Below are 23377 nucleotides of genomic sequence, written 5' to 3'. Positions count from 1 at the left end.
TTTTGTGAGAGCAGCATATCCATCACAACAAATGGGAAACCCAATGGTTGCAAAGCCTACAAGCTGGCATGCCAATTAATCCGTGAATTGCAGCCTATTAATATTTAAACGAACCAAGTTAGCCAGCCAGCTGGCAGTGTGAAGAGCCACCTGCATGGCATCTATGGCCTACTGGCAGGCATTGCCCCCACACCCTTTGGGAAATCACAATTCTGAATTCAGAGACAGGCTTCTGGCTCCTCTCAGCCTTGGGACCTGAGAACCATCTCTAGGTCATCATCACAACCCTTCCTTCTTATTTTCTTTGCCCTTCCTCTATTGCTTTGTCAGAAGATGTAGCAATTCATGCACAGCAACTCATTATTATAAAACAATCCACCTTTTACTGTTCTTGCCACCGAACACAGCAGAAACAAGAGTCGTCCCCCCCCCCCACATCCCTGTTTAAAATAGGAAACATGTTTTTACAAGCTAGCATTGAAGAAATCAACCTATAGTCACTTGCTAAGCTGAAATTGGAGGAGACCAGTGCTAGGTGGAGGCTAGGAGTGGTTTTGGCTTCTTCCACGCCAGTAATCCTTAAAATTATCTTCCTTATTATCCTGTGCCGCACATGTTATCTAGGCTTCTCCCTCTTCACTTTGGGCCATCTCATAATATGGGGCAGTTCTTGAATTGGTTTGTACATAGGGATATATAGAGACCCCCTTCATATGCTGCTAAACACAAGATCAAAACGAGGAGGAAAGGTGGGGCTAACTAGATCACTAAATAAGCAGCCATGTGCAAAAATAAAATAAAATAATGAAAAGCAATAATGTATTAGCGAAAATGGACAAACATCAGGCCATGCTCATTTCAGAGAGGGAAACAGCTAGCAAAGAAGGGCTAGCGTTCTATGGGCATAGCAGTAAAGCTGGTACCTCTGTACCAGATTTCACAGTAAAAAGATCCTGAAGTAAGGCACAAATTGCAACAGAGCATGTATTCAATATGAGAAGCATGCAAAGGCTTGTGGCACCTGGGAGGAAGAGAACCTGCATGAATTTGGCCCTTGCAGACCTCGCTCTTGCTGCGAACCTTCCAGCGTCCTGCCACACACACATTTAAAATATCCCCAGGCCTCCAAAAACAGGAGAGGGGTGGGCTGTTGTGCTTAGGTGCTTCATGTGGATTTCCCACAGGTATCTGGTTGGCCACTACAAGATCAGGATGCTGGACTAGGTGGCCATTGGCCTGATCCAGCAGGCTCGTCTTATGCTCTTAAATGAACAGGACCATCATCCAAACACTGCTGTGCCCCAGGTCTCAAAATCATCTCATCACCTTCTCTGCCACATTTCAGGGCATCCAAACTTAGCTGCCTGAGGCAACTGCCTTTGTCTGCACCATGATAAAAACACAAAACCTAGATTCTGTATACAATGGCTAATTTCAGGAGTGGAATTTGCAGGATGCAGAAAATGATAGGACCTGCTCTGCCAGCACAGAGACACACCTCCAGATTTTGCCTGGATATAGGCACAGTAGCAGCATAGGACCACATCATTTAACTTCTCATAGATTCTCTTCTAGATATGCAATATGCAAAGAAGCTCTGAATAGCATGTGACACAGCTCACAGTTGAATGGGGTTGCAAACATACAATGCTTTGCCATTTAGGAACGAGCACAAATATTATCTGAGCACTGTTGCTGGGCGCTAGAGAATGGTGGCAGCAGATTTTTCTCTTGCACACTGTTTCTGCTGCAACAATCTGTGACCAAGTCCTGCTCAAGTCCATCCAGAGCACACCAATGCAAGGGGCAGGAAGAGACAACCTGGCCTGCTGCAGATGATCTGGGAGTTGCCCCACTAAGCCACTCAGGGTCCACCATCAGCCTTTGCTGGGGTGTCCATGTTTGCAGAACTGGGGAGGGTGAAGTAAAGAACTATAGCCAGGATGATGATGAGGACTCCTGTGACCACGCCCACAAGGATGACCTTCCATTTCATGTTCTTCCAGCGCATCTGCCGAGCCACTGTGCCTGTTGTCTTGGAGAAGGCAACACTCTAGGAGGAAACAGAGAAGGGATGCAGCCTCTCTTATTCATAGGCATACAGGATTGTTAATATCCCACCCTTTTTGGAGGCTCTCCAACCCAAACTATTAATTAGAGCCACACACCCCACAATCAGTTTAGGCTTAGCCATGCTGCAGTATCTGGTGCTCACAGATGGTTCCCACTGTAGGGAGTGACACTGTCCAGGGAAAGCTGAGGCCAAGGAAAGGTTATGTAGTTCTGAAACTGCTGCAGACACGGGATTTGGATCTGGCACTGGGCGAGGGGTGCAGGGCTTGGAGCATTTCAGCTTTGGTTGAGAGGAACTAAAGGAACTGAAGACAGTAAAGGTGCAGGACAGAGAGGGATAGGGCATAGAGTTTAGCTTCTAGAGGGCGTAACAAGATGTCATCTCAGCAAACAAATGGCCCTGCCTTCACATGTGCTGAGGTCACAGGAAGGGCAGGAGGCAGTTTTGGGAGAAGCATCCCCCCACCTTTCCCCTGTAGATGCTTTCTCCCACTGGCTCCCCAACCCAACACCCAACTCCTCCTGGAATCACTTTCATTTGCAAATCCTGGCTGGGAAAATATAAAATGAGGCATTTGTAAGAGACAAGAGACATTTGCCACAAGGAAGAATTAAAGTCTCCACCAATGTCCCAGAATAAGTCATGAAAAAGTTGTTTAAAAGAAGGGGAGGGAAAACTATTTAATTTCAGAGCACATCTCTTGGAACAGCTTTTTTGAAAGGATGCAAAACCTTCATCGTACAAAAGCCCAGTGCTCTGATTATACTGCCTTATTGACACTGTCTTATTAAATTGTATTTTATAAGTAATTTTGGGGGAAGCTGCCGAGATTTGGAGAAGCAGGATGCAAGTGTTAAGTAGGTAGGTAGCTAGGTAGGCAGGTAGGAAGGAAGGCAGGCAGTAAGATGGAAATGGACTAAATTTACACAATGTACAATTACTAGGCAGAGTTTAGATTGCCTGGTACAATATTTTATTTTTTTAAAGCATGGAATCCACATGCTCCCTGCTGTTTCTGTTGAAATGTCATAAACCAGAAGAAAAGATTGATCTGGATTTGCTATCAGCAGCTCAGTGGGCAGAATGTCCATGTTCTCTACGATCCTGAGGAAAGGTTGCAACATTTGGGACTTTATAGTTTAGAGCAGGAGTGGTCAACCTTTTTATACCTACTGCCCACTAATGCATCTTTCTTGACAGTAAAATTTCCTTACCGCCCACCAGTGCTCGAGGGAAGGAGCAATAGAACCCGCTACCGCCCACCTAGAATCCTGAAACGCCCACCAGGGGGTGGTAGGGACCAGGTTGACCACCCCTGGTTTAGAGAAAAGGTGAGGAAAAGGTGACATGATAGAAGTGTATAAAATTATGCGCGGCCTGGAGAAAGTGAGCAGAGAAAAGTTTTGCTTCCTCTTTCATAATGCTAGAACTCACAGACATCCTGAAGGTTGGGAGATTCAGGACAGATAAAATAAAGCACTTCTTCCTGAAGTGCACAGGTAAACCACTGAACTGATGGTCACCAACTTGACTGACTTTAAAAGAGGATTAAACCAATTCTTGGAGGAGAAGGCGAATACCTGGCCGAGATGCTTCTGAATCCCAATTGCTGGAAACAGCAGGAGGGGAAAGCGCTCTTGTGCGCAGGTCCTGTTTGCTTGTTTCCCAGAACAGGTGTCTGTTTGGCCACTATGAGAACAGGATGCTAGACTGGATAGGCAGCTGGACCAATCCAGCCTGTTCTTCTGACATTCTTAGCCTTCGCGAGCCAGGTACCCAACAGTGTTTTGGATTACAACTCCTACCAGCCCTGTCCAGTACTGCTGTCCCGTCATTCCTTTCCCATTCTTTACTTTAAGAAAACAGCCCCGGACATCACAGCAATCCACAGGATCCTGCTAGCGCCCCACATCTTACTTTAAGCCATGGGTAGGCAAACTAAGACCCGGGGGCTGGATCCAGCCCAATCGCCTTCTAAAGCCAGCCTGCGGACGGTCGAGGAATCAGTGTGTTTTTACATGAGTAGAATGTGCCCTTTTATTTAAAATGCATCTCTGGGTTATTTGTGGGGCATAGGAATTCGTTCATTCCCCGCCCCCCCCAAAAAATATAGTCTGGCCCTGAGGCACAGTGGACCGGCCCCCTGCTGAAAAAGTTTGCTGACCCCTGCTTTAAGCTCTGCCAGGGAGGGGGAAGCCCAAATCAACCTGGGCCTCTTGGACTGTGACTCCGAGGGGCAGCAGAAATGAACTATTTTGTCCTAATAACAGCAATTACTAGACAAAATGTCTGTAAAATGCTGGAGCTGGTGCTCCTCCTCCTTTTCATGGGAGATAATATTAACTTACAGCTTGAACTTTAGTTTAATAGGTGCTCTTCTACTAGCAGCAAAGCTCATAATAACAAGATCCTGGAAGGATTTTGAGGGTGAGTCTCTGACAAGTTGGTACAACAAAGTATGGCAAATAGCTCTTGCAGAATAAGTAAATAATGAAATAAAATTGGCACAAAGCCTGATGCACAAGGACTCCTATGTAATTGAAAGACACATTTTTATTACGTACGCAGCTAAAAACAAAAACAGAGGACTCCCCTCACCTTTTTGTTAACATGGCTTCTTTACAAGTAGTAGTCTGGGATTAGAACTCATTAGCTTATTTGGCTGATATTTTGCATGTATTACCTCAACACCAGCTTCTGGGTTAGGCTGGGATATTTAATAAAAAAGAAAACTGGAAGAAGGGAACCATTTTGGAGGGGAAGACCACATGTTTCTCCTGCTGTCTCAAGGACTCTGGATGAAATGCTGACGGCAATCTACTGCAAACAAGGGTCCACCCATCACTTGTGGGGTATGCAAAAGCCTACCACCCCCAGAAGTGCCTTTTGCAGAGGGGCTGCTCCCTCCCTCCCTCCCTCCCCCTTGCTGTACCTGGTTGCGAAGTTCATCTGCCCTTTTATCCAGCTCGCTGAGCTTGCCCTCACGGTCCAGCACTTTGCTGTAGTTCTCCAGCATGATCTCTGTCACCTGCTCAGCCTCCCCCTGACACCGCTTCAAATTGTTTTCCCCCTGCAGAAAGAGAAAGGAGGATCATAGCAGAAGGAACTGCCCATAGGACAGGATCACACTTCAAAACGACCTTGACAGATTAGAGAACTGGGCCAAAACAAACAAGATGAATTTTAACAGGGAGAAATGTAAAGTATTGCACTTGGGCAAAAAAATGAGAGGCACAAATACAAGATGGGTGACACCTGGCTTGAGAGCAGTACATGTGAAAAGGATCTAGGAGTCTTGGTTGACCACAAACTTGACATGAGCCAACAGTGTGACGCGGCAGCTAAAAAAGCCAATGCAATTCTGGGCTGCATCAATAGGAGTATAGCATCTAGATCAAGGGAAGTAATAGTGCCACTGTATTCTGCTCTGGTCAGACCTCACCTGGAGTACTGTGTCCAGTTCTGGGCACCACAGTTCAAGAAGGACACTGACAAACTGGAACGTGTCCAGAGGAGGGCAACCAAAATGGTCAAAGGCCTGGAAACGATGCCTTATGAGGAACGGCTAAGGGAGCTGGGAATGTTTAGCCTGGAGAAGAGGAGGTTAAGGGGTGATATGATAGCCATGTTCAAATATATAAAAGGATGTCACATAGAGGAGGGAGAAAGGTTGTTTTCTGCTGCTCCAGAGAAGCGGACACGGAGCAATGGATCCAAACTACAAGAAAGATTATTCCACCTAAACATTAGGAAGAACTTCCTGACAGTAAGAGCTGTTCGACAGTGGAATTTGCTGCCAAGGAGTGTGGTGGAGTCTGCTTCTTTGGAGGTCTTTAAGCAGAGGCTTGACAACCATATGTCAGGAGTGCTCTGATGGTGTTTCCTGCTTGGCAGGGGGTTGGACTCGATGGCCCTTGTGGTCTCTTCCAACTCTATGATTCTATGAACTCTGGTCCCTCACGCGGCTTGAGGCTGAAACACAGCAGCTGAGTGAGAGGAGTGTATGTGCGTACAGAGATAACAAGGTCTTGGAGAAACCAGGGCAGGAGGAGAGGACTAGGTCAGAATACCTGGTTGCCCTTTCAGGTCACAGGGAAGTCGGGGACCTTTTGCTCCCATGAAACTAGGAACTTGCCAGGGAGGCTCCAGGTGCAGACAAAGGCCTCTGGAGGTGTCACCTTGCCAACACAGGTCCGTATAGTTAAAGCTATGGTTTTTCCAGTAGTGATGTATGGAAGTGAGAGCTGGACCATAAAGAAGGCTGATCGCCGAAGAATTGATGCTTTTGAATTATGGTGCTGGAGGAGACTCTTGAGAGTCCCATGGACTGCAAGAAGATCAAACCTATCCATTCTGAAGGAAATCAGCCCTGAGTGCTCACTGGAAGGACAGATCCTGAAGCTGAGACTCCAATACTTTGGCCACCTCATGAGAAGAGAAGACTCCCTGGAAAAGACCCTGATGTTGGGAAAGATGGAGGGCCCAAGGAGAAGGGGACGACAGAGGACGAGATGGTTGGACAGTGTTCTCGAAGCTACCAGCATGAGTTTGACCAAACTGCGGGAAGCAGTGGAAGACAGGAGTGCCTGGTGTGCTCTGATCCATGGGGTCACGAAGCGTCGGACAGGACTAAACAACAACAACAACATGCTGGCTGGGACGGATGAGAGATGTAGTCCAACAGCATCTGGAGGGCACTAGGTTGGCAGAGGCTGCTTTAAGCCATGGAGATGGGTGGGAGGGGGTTGTTCTGGGATACAATACCATCTTCTGTCCAAGATCAAACTCTAGTTCCACATATTTGTAAACCTGGATGCCTACAGCCAGAGCCATCCCCAAACCTGTTTCCCCACTTTTTCAAAAGACTTGCTTTCATCAACATAAAGGAATGGTAAGGTGGACAATGGATTCAGCCTCCTAAATGCTGGCAGATTACCGGTAATTGCATTTCGAAGCCAGGAGGAAGATGGGCTCCTCTTGGAGTGAGAGAAGGCAATGTGATGGTTGTTTTTGTTTGCATTTATGTTTGCATTTATGATGAAATGTACAATTGTACTTCAATTATTATTATTTTATTTTATTATTTTTTTGGTAAAGGTTCTCCTGTCCTCTGGCATGGGCTGCTTGGGCTCTATGGCAGGGGCGGGGCTATCAGACAACTGCCCTAAAAAACCTCAACAACTTTTTGTGTCTGGATTCTTCCTCTTAAAATATGGCGACTCTATTTAAGCAGCTCAGCTCAGGTGTGTGAAACTGTCTGCCAGGAGCTGGAAATTTCTGTGCTCTCTTTGTTATATGATGTGTTGAGTTTGCGGAGCGGGGGCGGCTAGATCCCCCCTAAATGTGTTATGAGTTTGTGGGGGGCCAGATCCCCCTAAATTCTTAGATTTAGTAAATGTTAGGAAAAAATGATTGTTTGGCGTATTAATGGAAGCTACCAGACGCTGAATCCAGTAGCAGCAGCAGCAGCAGGCAGGCCGCCCAGTTTCCCATGCTCAGAAGAAGATGGGTCATTATTAGCAAGGAAGAAAGAGAGCGGAATACTGGGCCACTAAGAATGATTGGCAATGCAAATGCAAATGATGCCAACCAGCCCAGAACTGCGAGGGGAGAGAGAGACTTTCTGCTGGTCATCAGGCAATGGCTTTTCCACCTGCCTCGCCTCATCCTCCGGCCCTGGGAGCATTTCATAGAAATAATTTTATAAGTTGTGTGTCCTTGTTTCTCAGTTTAACCCTTTTATATGGTTTTGTAGGTTTTGTGGTATTTTATGCACTGTGATTTGCACTTATTTTTAGTGATTATAGATTAGTAATGCTTTATTGTAACTGATAAGTGTAAACTGTTTAATTATTATTTGCTGATGTTTAATTTTACTGTTTACTATTAAATTTTAATGGATTATTGAATATTGCTTTATTTGATATAAGTTGTTTATTTTAAAGTTATTGTGACTTTTTATATTGGATCAGATTGTTACTATTAATGTTTGATGTTTTATTCTGTTTTTATATGTGTTGGAAGCCACCCAGAATGCCTGGGGCATAAATAAAAAATTGTTGTTGTTGTCCTATTAATTCCTAAAATTTCTGACTTCCCCTAAGAATCATAGAAATGTAGAGCTGGAAGGGACCCAATGGATCATCTAGTCCAATATTATTGGGTGATATCCTACAAAGTCTTACTCACAGTAAACCCATATAAATTAATGAGTCAATTTAAGCCCATTAATTTCAGTTTGTTCTGAGTATGACTAACTCTGGTTATCACCCATTAACTTTCTAACCAGTGAGTAAGCCCCATTTCTTTATTAACAATTCTACTTCAGCTACAGGTTCCACTGGATTGTTAGCAAAAGAGCTACATCACCCACACATTATTTTATTTCCCCTCCCTTTCCTTCAGTTTCACCTCTTTTACCTTTCCCCCCCCCCTTTACAAAGGAACAAACAAATGTGCTAATAAATGGCATCCCTGACTTGTCTCCCATGTGAGGTCAAAACCCAGTGAAATAAACCCATTAGTGCATATTTTTGCTTTGTTTATTTTGAAATGTATGTGCTCTTCAACACCTGACCAAATGATAAAACAAAATAAGCATAATAAAAATACAATTATGGTATTAAATAAATAATTGCAGCAGAGCTGTACAAACACATGAAAAGCAAATATTTAAAAAATCATAAAATGAAAACAGCATTTTAAAACCAGCTGGTTGATGAGCCGGAAAGTCTGCTCTGCCTGGCGGCATAAGGTCATCAGATTTAGTACCAGATGAGCCTCCTTGGAAAAACCAGTCTGCCTGCAGGGACCACAGCAGAGAGGGGCCTCTCTGCCTGCTCCCCACCTCTGGTCCTCACCCCCCAACTCACCTGAGTAGCCATCTGGGTCTCAGAAAAGGGCCTCAGGTGTTGAATTCAGGTGCTTGGCAGGGGGTTGGACTCGATGGCCCTTGTGGTCTCTTCCAACTCTATCATTCTATGATTCTAATTCTATGTTCAGGCAGAAAAAGGCAGACTGGGAATAAACCTCTGTGGTGTCTTTACACTCAGATCTGCCTTTCACTTTTGATTAATACAGCCAATCTTGTATTCACAGATACCAGCTGAAATGCGTGTGCAGCTGAAATAGGTCAGATAAGGGTTTGCGTGAGATGTGCACCAACAAGATTCTCAGGCTCACAAGGGCTCCATATAAACCAAGTGGGGTGCTCTAAAAAATGGCCGCAGTACTTTGGCCAGCACTGGAGCTCCCTGGCAGCTGAGTTCACCCTGAAGGCAATACATTCTGAAGTCTCTTGGGCCCACAAACTACGGCTGGAGGCTGAAGACAGCAATACGAAAGTATAAAGGTTCAGAAGAAGTGGCAGTTGACCTGGCCTTGGTCATTCCTGGAGTGTGTCTCCCTATCTCGTGTTGGAATTAGAATTCCCCACAGGAAATGAGAAGCAAACACCAACCCATTGCCTGAAATAGCTTGTTTCCTGCTGCTGCAATGGGTGGAGGAAGGCTGAACCCACTCAGGGAACCAAGCCAAAAGCCACAGGAAACATAAAGGTCTTTTTCAAATGCTGTTTCCTTTGGAAAGCTGGAGCTGGCAGACAAGGAGCCTGAGGCAATGATCCTGGCCCAAACCAGCCTCTGCTACACCAGACTTGTGTCACGCTGGGGAGAACTCCCAAGGAAATTGAAGGTCACTGGGAGGAGAGCTCAGGAAAGAGAGCCTTTTCCCCAAGATCCTTTGCATTTGAGGAGGGGATGCTTTCTCAGAGGCTTGGTCCACTATCAAGTGCCTCCTGTGCCTTCATCACAGAAGGTTGTGGCCTTTTGACAGCTGAGATCCCAAAGCAGAAGGGCAGGATTAGCTGTTCCACTACAAGCATGAGAGCAAACTGGAGCAAACCCTGAGGAGCTCCACCATCTCACGGAAGGAGAGGTTTGCTGGCTCTCTTACTAGGAACGTGTTCCAAAAAGTTATTGAACCTTGCCTCCCCACAGCTCCGCCCCACACTTTGCTTACTGGGACCATCTGCTGAGAGGCTGTGTGGAAATACACCGATGCACCGCATGCGTGCACACACACACACTCCTCCATCTGAGCATTATTCTTTCAGACTGGCTGCCAGCTGCTCCCCTTCCTCACTGTTGCCTCTCCTCTCACACCTGGCACTTCTATGCCCAGGCCTAATGAGGAGAGAAATCTAGCAGCAACGTCCTCCAGGCCTAGTGCCCTCCAGCCACGCGTTGGGCCCGATGAGAGTTGTAGTCCAAAACATCTGGAGGGCACAAGGTTGGGGAACACATGGTGCTGCATTATACCAACTTCGTCTACCTCAGTACTGCCAACACTTGCAGCAGCTCTTCTGCTCATCATGTTTTGGGGTGGCCTTATCAATGCTGCATGTTAACCCAGTGGTTTTAGGCCTCATCTGGTTTTTATTTGTTTAATGCTACAGATTCTTAGGTGTGCATCTCATACTTAGAAATAAGCACACACATTAAAATATGCACAATAATTGCTGCAGGAATCTTTCTTTCTGCTGGCGGCAAAAAAGGCACCCAGAGCCCTTGCTCTGAAGGTGGCTCTCCCATTGTGATTCCACAAACCAGGCACTTTGCTGGCAGGAGAGGAAAGCCATCAAGAAGAGCCACCCTACATGCTGGGAAAGGAAGCTACCTCCTCCTTCCAAGTGTTGGGCTTCCTGTGAGCAGCCGGGGATGTTTATTCCCTCCTGCCAAGCTCCTATTGTTTACTGTGAGACTAATTGATTGAGGAAGGCCACAGTGTCAGAACTCTGTGAAGGAATGACCAGCTGACAGAGCACATATCTCATCTCTTAACAGCAGAGTCACAGCAGACCAAGACTGAGAATACTCAAGCAACCTCAAGCAGTCTTTCCTGGGGAGGAAGGCAGCTGAAAAAAGTTCTGATCTCTTGAAGTCAACAGAGGAAAAGCAGGCCAACGCAGTCATGTGAGCCCACAGCCCTGGCAGCTTTGGAGAAGCCCCTCTCTCTCACCTCCCTGTCTGAACTGCAATAGCAACAGCTCAAGGCTGGTGCCCTCCAGATGTGCTGGACTACCTTTCCTGTTAACCATAGCACCCTATGGCCATGCTCCCATCAGCTGAGACTGATCAGATCTGTGGTCGAAAGCAACTGGATGGCACTTAGCTGGGGGAAGTCTAACCCACTCCAAGGTGGAGTCAATTTTAGACAGAAAAATACTACGTTTGCACCTCTCGGTAGAAGAGGGAACTAAAACCCACATCCTTCCTGTCAAGTGGGTAAATCTTGTATGTGAAAACTGAAAACCTTCATGAAGCATTAGAGGAAGGCAAACATCTGCAGCATGTTTTCAATATCCACCCAGTGAGGCTCTCAAAGTGATTTAATGTTTCTTGCCCAGCAAGGCCACCTGAAGCAGGCAGTCAGTGCCCACCAGCCGACAGGCACTCACTTCAAACCAGGCAGGCCTTGAAGAGACTGGCAAAGAGCCCTTTGCAAAAAGCCCTGCTCAGCTGATCGGTGGTGCCTCAAAGTGCAGGGCTCTCTGCAACCCCAGCTTGGTGCTGTAAAGTCCCAATAATCAGCAGGACTTCAAAGTGCTCCATCACCTGATGTCAGGAGACTGGCGGGTGGGCAGCTCCACTCGCCTTTCAAATCTAGCCTGTGAGGGGTAGAGAAGATAAGGATGTGGCTCACTGGCCACCCTGGGAAAATAACATCAGCTGCCTGTCCTCTGAAGTCTGCAGAACAGTCTGTTGTGCAGCAGGCCCTCCTGGCGCAGAGGGAGAGGCAGAGGGAGACAACTGCCAGGTGGCAGGTGCCTGGGGTGGGGGAGCAGGCGCAGCTATATACATCACTCTGTCTGTCCTGAAGTCTTAATGTGGCCTTCTGCCTCCAGTGTGGCAAAGGATGCCTTTGCCTCCCAGTGTGGCTGTAAGGGCCTGAGCCTGAATGGGTTCAGGGGGCAGGCACAGGCACGAGGGAGGGAGAAGGCGAGGGAGAGGGGAAAGGAAGAGCAGTGCGGCACGGCTGCGCCCATCTCACTGTGCAGCCCCAGGGCACCTGGGGTGGGCTGCTCCTCCCATCCCCCCTTTCCTCCACCAGTGTTCTATCCAGTTCTTTCTTTCAACAAATGAAGGGCTGCCATATTTCAAGAAGTAAAAATCCAGCTCAAAAACCCCACACCAAAAAATGCCCCACCCCACATTTTGGAACTATTTTTAAGGAAAACGACACTGCTGACATGGATTGCCATATGTCTGGACATTTTTGACCGCACTGCTTCCGACTGCAGTATTATGGGTACGTCTGGGAAATTCTGGGCGTATGGCTAACAAATGAGGAGTACAAAAAAGAAGAATATTCCTAAAATGACACTTTGAAAGAGTGAAAGTGATGAAGGGAACACGAGGATTTCATTGCTTTGTTCCATCTACACCCAGTCCAACAGAAATTGCGACTAAGGTGTACTGCTTTAGCAATGAGAGAGAATTTTGACACTGAAGGAGGTACAAAATCTCTGAATATGGCTGAGATAACTGGCTATATGACCTGTGAATATATTAAAGAATTGCGGTTGACCTACGTGCTGTTGGTGGACTATGAAAGTGAAGAAGCAACCGCGACTGTCTTACACCTGCCAGGCCCAGTATCATCATTTGCTTTCCCATCTACTTTCCCATGTACTTAAGGTAGTACTTAATGAGCACACTTTGACAAAAAATGAAACATATGCAACAAATGCTCCTGAAAAGTGTTTGGTGTAAAGTATAAATAATGGAAGGATCAATGTTTTCAGACTCATTTCTCATGTGTAAGGTTTTTTTCATAATTTTGTTTGATATGCATTTTGTTGTAATGTTCATGAAGTGAATTACTAAGAAGAATTCTGTCAAAGTGTTAATTCTATAATGCAATAGCAAGCTATCATTCAGATTTGGAACACATTTTAAAAAGAAAATCCTAGCTGTTCAGATACCTTTTAACTGAATAACTTTCTAAAGGAATGCCTGAAGTTATTGATATTATAGTGTGAAGTCTTGTTTATTCTGTTATATTTTACTCCAAGAAGACCAATTTATCCTAAATAGAACCCAATAATGCACAAAATATTTTTAAAATGTGATCCCATGATAAAATTCTGCAGGTAGCTCTTAGAAATATTAAATAATCAATATTTTTTGGAAATTATAAATCATATTAATTTTTAAAATTTTAAATCTTGTAACTGAAATTTAAAATTTAAAGTAAGGCCATCATGTGACATATCATATTAAAGCCCATGAAGTTTTGAATAGATTGGTGTTTTTAGTTTTGACATTCTGGGCTGAGCATTTAAGGTTTTTTTAGGTTTTGGCGAGGCCAAATTGTCGTTTTTAAAAAATTTCAAACCCTCATAGCTAAAAAACGGGATGAGATAAAAAAATTAAAATTTGAGATTTAAACTTAGTTTTGATCATTCAACAAGTGTACAGAATATTAAGAAAACTGGATGACATGAGGTAAAAAAGTTGGATCACTTGATATGGAATGACCCCCATCATGGAAAACCCACCAGAGGATTTGAGCCCAAGTTGTTTTCAGAACTACTTTAGACAACTTTACACACAAGGGCCGCAAAAAGAAATGGACATACAACAGTTCCTCGAGGAAAATGGGCTGAAAAAGGTTTCGCATGAAAGTAAGATAATATTGAACCAGGAGATATCAGCACAAGAAATAGAAGATGCCATTCAAGGCATGACGCTGGGCAAATCCCCTGGACCGGATGGACTGACTTCCAAATACTACAAAGTTTTGAAGGAAGGGTTGATACAACCTTTGAAGGAAGTCTGCAATGAGATTATGGAAGGGAAAAGGGCACCCGATACGTGGAGAGAGGCCTACATTACACTTATACCAAAGACAGAGACTGAAAAGACCCAACTTAAAAACTACCGACCCATCTCGTTATTGAATGTGGATTACAAAATCTTTGCTGATATTTTGGCAAAAAGACTGAAGAGAGTTTTGATGGAGGAGATTCACGGGGACCAAGCGGGCTTTCTCCCAAAAAGGCACTTGTCGAACAATGTAAGGAATATAATTGACATTTTGGAAAAGCTGGAAGTGAACATAAACACTAAAGCTGTTTTGATATTTGTGGATGCCGAGAAAGCCTTTGACAACATTTCTTGGAGTTTTATGTTGAAGAACCTCCGGGGGCTGGGGGTAGGCCAAGGGTTTGAAAATGGTATAGGTGCAATATACTCTGAACAGAAAGCCAAACTAATTGTAAATAATGTGGTTACAGAAGAGTTCAAGATTGAAAAAGGGACACGTCAGGGGTGCCCTATCTCCCCATTACTTTTTATATCGGTCCTGGAGGTTTTGCTTAATATGATTAGGAGGGACCAGTTGGTTAAAGGGATTCAGGTCGGAGCCAAACAATATAAACTGAGAGCATTTGCAGATGACTTAGTACTTACATTGCAAGAGCCAGAAGCTAGCACGAAAAGAGTTTTGGAAATAATCCAAGAGTTTGGTCAAATGGCAGGATTCAAATTGAATAAGTCTAAGACAAAGGTTTTGGAGAAAAATTTGACACAGATAGAAAAGGAAAGGTTCCAGAATGAGACAGGGTTGACTGTGGTTAAAAAAGTGAAATATTTGGGTATAAATATGACAGCTAAAAATGTGAATTTGTTTAAAGATAATTATGAAAAAACTTGGAGAGAAGTGAAAAAAGATTTGGAGATTTGGTCCAACTTGAAGCTTTCCTTGTTAGGCCGTATTGCAGCTATAAAGATGAATGTATTGCCAAGAATGTTGTTTTTGTTCCAAGCATTGCAAATAATTGATAAAATGGATTGTTTCAAGAGGTGGCAAAAAGACATATCTAAATTTGTCTGGCAGGGCAAAAAGCCCAGAATTAAATTTAAGATACTAACGGATTCAAAGGAAAGAGGGGGGTTTGCCCTGCCAGACTTTAAACTTTACTATGAAGCGGCAGCTTTCTGCTGGCTGAAAGAATGGCTACTTCTTGAAAACACAGACATTTTGGATTTGGAAGGTTTTAATAACATTTTTGGGTGGCATGCATATTTGTGGTACGACAAGGTTAAAGCACATAAAAGTTTTAAAAATCATATTGTCAGAAAAGCACTACTAAATGTCTGGGACAGATATAAAGACTTGCTGGAAAATAAAACTCCAAGGTGGCTGTCGCCAATGGAAGCTAAGGCAGTTAAAAAGTTAAATATGGAGCCCAAGTGGCCAAGATACTGGGAAATTTTGGAAAAGGAAGGGGACAAATTGAGATTGCAGAGTTTTGAGAAATTAAAAGGGAAGGTGAGAGATTGGTTCCACTACCATCAAATTAATGAAGCGTTTAAACTGGACAGTAAAATTGGCTTCCAGGTGGAAAAATCAAAATTGGAGACAGAACTGTTAGAACCCAGTACTAAGAATTTGTCCAAAATGTACAATTTGCTGCTGAAATGGAATACACAAGATGAAACGGTTAAATCGGTCATGATTAAATGGGCTCAGGACATTGGTCATAATATTTTGTTTGCTGATTGGGAAAAGTTGTGGACCACCGGGATAAAATTTACGGCATGTAATGCCTTAAGAGAAAACATTATGAAAATGATATATAGGTGGTACATAACCCCAGTCAAGCTTGCAAAGATTTACCATGTGCCTGACAACAAATGTTGGAAATGTAAAGAAACTGAAGGTACATTTTTTCATCTTTGGTGGACCTGCCCAAAGATTAAGGCATTCTGGGAAATGATCTATAATGAACTTAAAAAGGTATTTAAATATACTTTCCCCAAGAAACCAGAGGCCTTTCTCTTGGGTATTGTCGGCCAAGGGGTGTTAAAGACGGATATAACTTTCTTTATGTATGCTACAACAGCAGCTAGAATACTCATTGCGAAGTACTGGAAGACGCAAGAACTACCCACACTGGAAGAATGGCAGATGAAGGTGATAGACTATATGGGCTTGGCAGAAATGACGAGCAGAATCCGAAACCAGGGAAGAGAAACAGCGCAAGAAGAATGGAAAAAATTCAAGGACTATTTAAAGAAATATCATAAAGTTAATGAAAGTTAGAATGATGTTGGACTGGAAAGTAAATGGTTACTATTAGCAATGGTTAAGACAAGGAAAATAAGGAAGAATAGTCTAAATTTAAATTAAAATAAGGGAAGATTTGCTGAACAATCGATAAGAATTTGGAATACAGAAAGGGGAAGCATGAGGAAGTCGGGGAAGATAGGATATGAAATTAGGATATGAAATGATACATGTTTTTTGTTTTGTTTTTGTTTTTGTATGTTTATGTTTGTTGTATTGTGTTTATATGGAAAAATAAAAATATTTTAAAAAAAAAAAAAAAAAAAAAAGGATTTGAGCCCAAGAATGCTCTCCCCTCCTGTGGTTTCCAGCAACTGGGATTCAGAAGCATCTCCGCCTCCAAATGTGGCCAGCGGCCATCACCTTCTTCTCCACGAATATGTCTAATTTTAAAGCCATCTAGGCTGGTGGCCCCACTGCCTCCTTTTATCTGTCCTGAATCTTCCAACATTTAGCTTCCTTGGATGTTTACGAGTTCTGGCGTTCTTGGGAAGAGAAAAACTTTTCTTTTCCCACTTTCTCCACGTCCTGCATAATTTTACAAACTTCTACCATCTCGCCTCTTACTCGCCTTCCCTCCAGACTAAAACGTCTCAAACGCTTCAATTTTTTCTCACAGGGGTGTCGCTCCACAACCCCCAAACCCCATAACTTCGGCTGTCCTTTTCTGAGCCTTTTCCAACCTTGAAATATCCTTCCTGAGGTGAGGCAAGCGAGCTGCAATCTTAACCACCGCCCTTACTTCGGAGTAAGCCCCCTTGAATTCAACAGGGCTTCCTTCTGAGTAGAGATGGTTAGAATTGCGCTGTAAGGCAGACGTCCAACCCGCAACCTCTGCCCCCTACTGGCGCCAGGGCGCAACTACAGCGGTACCTCGGGTTAAGTACTTAATTCGTTCCGGAGGTCCGTTCTTAACCTGAAACTGTTCTTAACCTGAAGCACCACTTTAGCTAATGGGGGCTCCCGCTGCTGCTGCCACGCGATTTCTGTTCTCATCCTGAAGCAAAGTTCTTAACCCGAGGTGCTATTTCTGGGTTAGCGGAGTCTGTGACCTGAAGAGTCTGTAACCCGAGGTAGCCGTGTTGGTCTGCCATAGTAAAAAATAATAATAATAAAAAAAATTATCTGAATTTATCTGTGTGTATCTGAAGAAATTTATCTGTGTGTATCTGAAGAAGTGTGCATGCACACGAAAGCTCATACCAAGAACTAACTTAGTTGGTCTTTAAGGTGCTACTGGAAGGAAAAAAAAATTTTGTTTTGACCGAGGTACCACTGTACCTCCAAACGACTCTGTCTAGAGGGGGCAAACAGATTCTTCTGGAGGCAGCAACAGGCGGTCTTGGGTCCGGCGAAAGCCCATTCCGGGGCCGCGGAGAGCCGCGCAAACTCCCGGCTGCGCGCAGATTACGAAAGCAGCTCCCGAAAGAGACGCTGCCCGGCCCCTTCCCACGGGTCTCTTCGGACTGGAGCCTCCGCCCCGAAGCGCCCCACGGCAGCCGTGGCTCCCTCGGTGCCCCCCGCGTGGGCCGCCCAGAAGCCGGGAGGGAGGGCTCGCCGCCGCGCTGCCCTCCGCCGCCTTTCCCCCTCGGAGCCGCAGCCGAGACTGACCCGACGGCTGTGCCGCCCGCCCGCCCCCTCGCTTCCTACCATGGCTGGCCCCGCGCGTCGGAGAACTCGGCTGAGCTGCGGCGGCAGGACGGGCGCCCGCTTCTCGTCGGACTGGCGGCCGCCCGCGCCGCCTTCCTGCCCCCTCGGCCGGCGACGGGGCGGCGCTTCGGGTCGCGGCACGTGGAAGGAGCTCGCTTACTCGGCGCGCCGCTTTCGCTTTCCTGGGCGGCCCCCGGGGAGCGGGGAAAACGGCCCCCGGAGGGGCGTCGCTTCGCAGCCCGAGCCAGTTCCGCGCCGGGCCGGCCCCTTGGTGGGCGTCCCCTGGCCCAAAGAGGCGCCTGAGTCCTCGGAGGGAGGCGAGGGAGCAGCCCAAGGTCACTGCCCGCCTCCATCGCCCCGCCGCCCGGAGTGGCCAGTCAGGTGCCCCGGGGAAGCTGGACCTGAGCGCGACAGCATCACCTGTGCTCCCCAGGTATGCCGGAGGCAGAATATAACCAACCCGGCCAGTAGCCACTGGCTAGTAGCCCTTCTCCTCCTCCATGGATTTTTAAAGCTAGTGGCCATGGCTACAACCTGCTCCTTGTTCCATCATTTAAGGATAGGCCACCTGGATTTCCTCTCGCTGTCCTGTGTTTTCCAACATTCAACTAACTACATTGGGTTCCCAGTGTTATGAGAGAGGAAGAAAAAGTCATTTGTCTGTTTTCTGTACACCGTGCATAATTGTATATACAGTGGTACCTCAGTTTACGAACTTAATCCATTCTGGAAGTCCGTTCTTAAACCAAAGCCGTTCTTAAACCAAGGTGCACTTTCCCTAATGAGGCCTCCCACCGCCGCTGCCCTTCCACTGTTCAGATCCCGTTCATAGACCGAGGTAAAGTTCGCAAACCAGGACACTGCTTCCAGTTTTGCGGAGTTCGTAAACTGAATAGTTCTAAAACAGGGCTGTTCTTAAACCGAGGTACCACTGTACCTCTGTCATGTCCCCTCTCCCTTGCCTTGTCTCTGAAGCCCCAAATGCCACAAGCCTTTCAAATGAGGGAGTTGCTCCATCCCCTTGATCATTTGGGTTGCCTTTTTCTGAACCATTTTCCAGCTCTGCAATGACCAGAAGTGGACACAGTATTCCAAGTGTGGTTGCATCATAGATTTGTATAAAAGCATTCTGATCATGCCAGTGTTACTTTAATCATAAAGATCCCTAGCATGGAGTTTACTTTTCACAGCTGTCACCCTCTGAGTCAACATTTTAATGCAGCCTTCAACCACAATACCAGTATCAGATCCCATCAAGTGTGTATGGGAAGTTAAGAGTCGCTTTATTGCTTGCTTACATTGAATCACATTTGCTATGGTAGTATCCAATAATCTGGTCTGGAGAGATCCTTTTGGAGCAACTTGCAAACCTGTTTTGCTTTGACCACCCTAAACAATTTGGTAGCAACACCAAACGTGGCTACTTCACTGCTCATTCCTCGTGGGCATAGCGGGGGGGGGCAGCTGCTGACCAGTAACTGACCAATCACATTGCAGATTGCTCGGTTCTGCCCTCACTAACATAAAGCCTACCCCCCCCAACATAAATCCTGGCTATGCCCATATCACCCCTAACTCAAAGTCACTAAAAAGGTAAAGGGACCCCTGACCGTTAGGTCCAGTCGCGGATGACTCTGGGGTTGCGTCGCTCATCTCGCTTTACTGGCCGAGGGAGCCGGCATACAGCTTCCAGGTCATGTGGCCAGCATGACTAAGCCGCTCCTGGCGAACCAGAGCAGCGCATGGAAACGCCATTTAACTTCCCACCAGAGCGGTACCTATTTATCTACTTGCACTTTGGCGTGCTTTCGAACTGCTAGGTTGGCAGGAGCAGGGACCGAGCAACGGGAGCTCACCCCTTCGCGGGGATTCGAACCACCGACCTTCTGATCGGCAAGCCCTAGGCTCTGTGGTTTAACCCACAGTGCCACCCGTGTCCCTTCAAGCCACTTAGGAACCAGTAAAAAATCACCAGCCCCAATACAACTCATTGGAGAACCCCATTTTTGAAAATGTAAGTAGCTTGTATTGGCTTGAAAAAGGGGCTCTGTCTCCCCTCTCTTTTATGACACATTGAGATCGGAAAGCCTGGTGGAGTTGGGGTGTGTGTGAAACAGACATTACTTTTTTAAGGTGAAAATTGAAGTACCAGTACTCTTACTTGATGCAAGCATAGAAGGTGCCAGCACAAAATGGCTGCTGCGAGCAGCAAAAGAAAGAGGTGTTAGTACTCTGCTCCAGCATGAGTTGCTGTTGTTGGCATCCGTCTGTCTTGAGAGACAACGGAGGAGTGCGCCCTTGGGGGTGAACTCTGGAGGATTGCAGCGCCTGCTGTGGAGACCAATATTGCAGACACATGTTTTATTGCAGCTGGGGCAGATGAAGGCATCCAGTGAGTACTGTCACCAAGAAAAGACCTGGGGACATGGAAGGGAACAGTGGTGCAGCTTGGTGGCTCCATGCAAATACTGAGGCAACAAACACTTAGATTGGCACCCAGACTCAGAAAGTCAGTTGCTGTTTTAGAGGGTGCCTTTGGGTAGAAGGTCTTTGGGTAAGAGTCCCACTGTCATTGATAACTAGGAGTAAATGTGCAGACATATACATGTGCGCACACTCGCACATGGACAGACACTAATAAATGCTGCCTCGCCTCCTGTCTACGTTGTTTAAGCACAAGCAATTATTGCCAAGCCATGGTATTTTGGAGACGCTCCTGGATAGCAGGATGATGGGACAGATTTCCTTGGCAGGTGGTGAGCTTTCCTTTGCTGGAGATACTCAAGCAGAGGCGATCTGACAGGGGTCAGCAAGGTTTACCTCTGTGGGCCAGATTGCGCATGCACACGAGCACTCACACCTGCGATTTCCAGCATCTGCGCAGATGCAGTTTCTGGCTTTTGCGCAGACGTGATTTTCAGCATCTGCGCATGCGCAGACGCGATTTCCAGCACCGAGGAAGTGAGTCCCCACACCGCAGGGGCTTGCCAAGCGGGCGGCTCGGTTCGGGGGCAGCTTGTGGGCCGGTTAAATGGCCCCTGTGGGCCGCTTGTGGCCCATGGGCCTTAGGTTGCCTATCCCTGGGTAAGAGAGCTATCTGTTAGAGATGCTGTGGTTGTATCCTGCATTGTAGATCTTGTACTGAGCAAAGGGTTGGGGTAGATGACCTCCAGCGTCCCACCCATCCCTGTGGTTATGTGAGAGCAAGCAGGTGATCCTGCTTTTAGGGATTTCTTTGATTTTACATAGAGTACAGCCTTATCTTGCCTTTGTTCTCCCATTGTTTACTCTTTAAAGTTGCCCAGTCTCCTGAGATGGCAGACACCCAGAGGACCTTCTCTGGTCACCTGCAAGGGACTGATTCTGCATGGGAGCAAGCTAATCTGTGGTCTGTTTCAGTTGTGGTATTCAGCATCGTTTGTCTCCCCCCCCCCCCCGACTTCCCTAAATGGCATGAGGCCAGCCAGGCAACTCAAAGCACACCCTTTCCCGAGGAAGCTTTGCGGTCATCTTGACTTACGACATTGTACTCCCAAGTGGCACAGCCAGTGGAAATTAGGTTGACAGCTATGGAGAGAGTTTTCTCTCTGTGGGGGGAAAGAACCCTCTCCCAACAGAAGCTTGCCTGACATGCTTTGAGCTGCATATACACCATACATTTAAAGCACATTTCCCTCCACCCCCATAAAAAAAGAATCCCAGTTTGTTAAGCATGCTGGGGCCTGTAGCTCTGTGAGGGTAAAACTACAGTCCTTGGGATTCTTTTTTGGGTGGGGAATGTGCTTTAAATATAAGCTAGTTTCAATGAAATTTTATTGCTTATTCAAATCAACAATAGAAGCCACTGCAGTACTTGTCATGGACTGAAAAGCAACGAAACATTTAAAAATGGAAAGCGTAATGCTGGTGGTCAACAAAAGAGGTTTAAAGACTGTCTCAAGGCAAATCTTAAAAAAAAAGTAGAATAAACACCAACAATTGGGAAACACTTGCCTGCAAGCGCTCCAATTGGAGAACAGCCTTTAGCAAAGGTGTCATGGACTTTGAAGACACTCAAACTCAGAACGCAAGGGAGAAATGTGCTAAGAGGAAGGCACTGTGATCAACTTCTGCCCGGAAACCAATGTCCCCACTGTGGAAGGATGTGTGAATCCAGAACTGGCCTCCGCAGTCGCTTACAGGCTCATTGTTAAAACCGTGTTTATGGAAGACAATCTTACTCGGCTACGAGTGATCGCCAAAGAAGAAGAAGATGAAGAAGGTATCACTGCCACAGTCCTTGTGGATAAGGCTTCCAGGGTTGTTTCCCCTGCCAGCCTTCTATCACACCCCCAGTCTCACTTTCAACCCCCCCCCCCCATGCAGAGCCTCCCACAGTGCAGGCAGCTATATAGTGGCACAGCATGTTGGGGGCACAGTATTTTCATTAGGCTAACCAAAATGCCTCAGAGTAGCAAGCCAAGCTCTCAAGTTCCCTAGGACACTTCATCAGGCTGGATGTTAAACAAAGCAGAGACGGCGGAAGTTGACTGATGGTGAAGCCATGGATGGAGTCGCAGTCTTAAGATGGAATGCAGGAGAAAGGAGCAGACTTATTTTGATTAGGCTCTGCTAGGTGCTATGCAGGTTTCAGATTGCATCTGGCGCTGCTAAGAAACCTGAATTGTTGACCTTTGAAATACGAAATCAGGCTGTTGCTAGGGTCTGTCTTCACTTTTTGGTGAAACACACAACTTCCTTGGTAGCTGGAAAATTCCACACACACAGTCAATTGGTCAATTCAGTTTCCATTGTTTTCCCCTTTCGTGTAAGGGCTTGCCAGCCCTGGAGCTAAAAGTGGATTCATCCTGGCCTGTCTTCCCTTTAATGTACATTTTGTCACGCTAGGTCCATCCCAGTGTTGTCCCAGACCTTTCCCTGGGAAAACTATGGGGCTTCTGGAGGCATGGATTCTTGGAAAGTCTGAATCAGAAAAACCCTGCATTTAAAGGGCTCATCTGTTGTTTAATGTAAATAATAAGCTTCCTGTGTTTCCATTAATTCTCTGTTGTCCATATGATGTTCTCCTCCACATCATGGCTTCCCCACTCCTCTCCTTGTTGGAAAAAGTGGGAAATGTCCTAGCCAACATTGGGATAGGCACAGTTTGTTCTGGTGTGGAAAAAGCCTTTGTGTTTCCCACCAAAAACAACCAGGAACTTTGCAACACTTTGAAGACTAAGGGTGAAATATACTCAGAGTCGCAAAGTGATTTCATGCTCTTTATTCAGCTCATAGTGGTGAGGAGGAATGAATGAATGTCCCCTCAAAGCATCTGCTTTATATACATTATTTACACAATGGGCTGCACATGATTGGCTAATTCCAGAATTCTACTGTAAGCCAATCAGGTTATGGATTCACTTCTATCTGGAGCATGATTGGGTGGTTCCTGCCAACCAATCATACTGCTGCATTGTTCTAGGACCAATCAGACTGCTGCATTCTGAATCCTATTGTTCTAGGACCAATCAGACTGCT

The 23377-nt window shown here is 46.0% G+C and overlaps 1 protein-coding gene across 3 annotated transcripts; it reads right to left on the bottom strand.

Annotated features, from left to right (window-relative positions):
* Window positions 1–363: 363 nt before the first annotated feature.
* VAMP5 (vesicle associated membrane protein 5) lies at window positions 364–18203 on the bottom strand. Of its 3 annotated transcripts, XM_083629775.1 has the most exons (4): window positions 9068–9172; window positions 8947–8993; window positions 5007–5144; window positions 364–2053 (listed from the first exon to the last, which is right to left on the bottom strand). In XM_083629775.1, exons 2-4 carry the CDS (start codon window positions 8956–8958, stop codon window positions 1865–1867), a joined length of 339 nt encoding a protein of 112 aa, XP_083485901.1. In that variant the 5' UTR covers window positions 8959–8993; window positions 9068–9172; the 3' UTR covers window positions 364–1864. The 3 variants fall into 3 exon arrangements, with proteins under 3 accessions (XP_083485901.1, XP_083485902.1, XP_083485903.1); XM_083629776.1 differs by lacking the exons at window positions 8947–8993; window positions 9068–9172 and adding an exon at window positions 17858–18203; XM_083629777.1 differs by lacking the exons at window positions 8947–8993; window positions 9068–9172 and adding an exon at window positions 6023–6919 and having other exon boundaries at window positions 5007–5180.
* Window positions 18204–23377: the final 5174 nt, after the last annotated feature.

Source organism: Podarcis filfolensis, assembly GCF_964270895.1.
Source record: "Podarcis filfolensis genome assembly, chromosome: 8".
Lineage (NCBI taxonomy): Eukaryota > Metazoa > Chordata > Lepidosauria > Squamata > Lacertidae > Podarcis > Podarcis filfolensis.
Note: the sequence above shows the minus strand (reverse complement) of the source record. Positions and strands in the feature narration are given on the sequence as shown.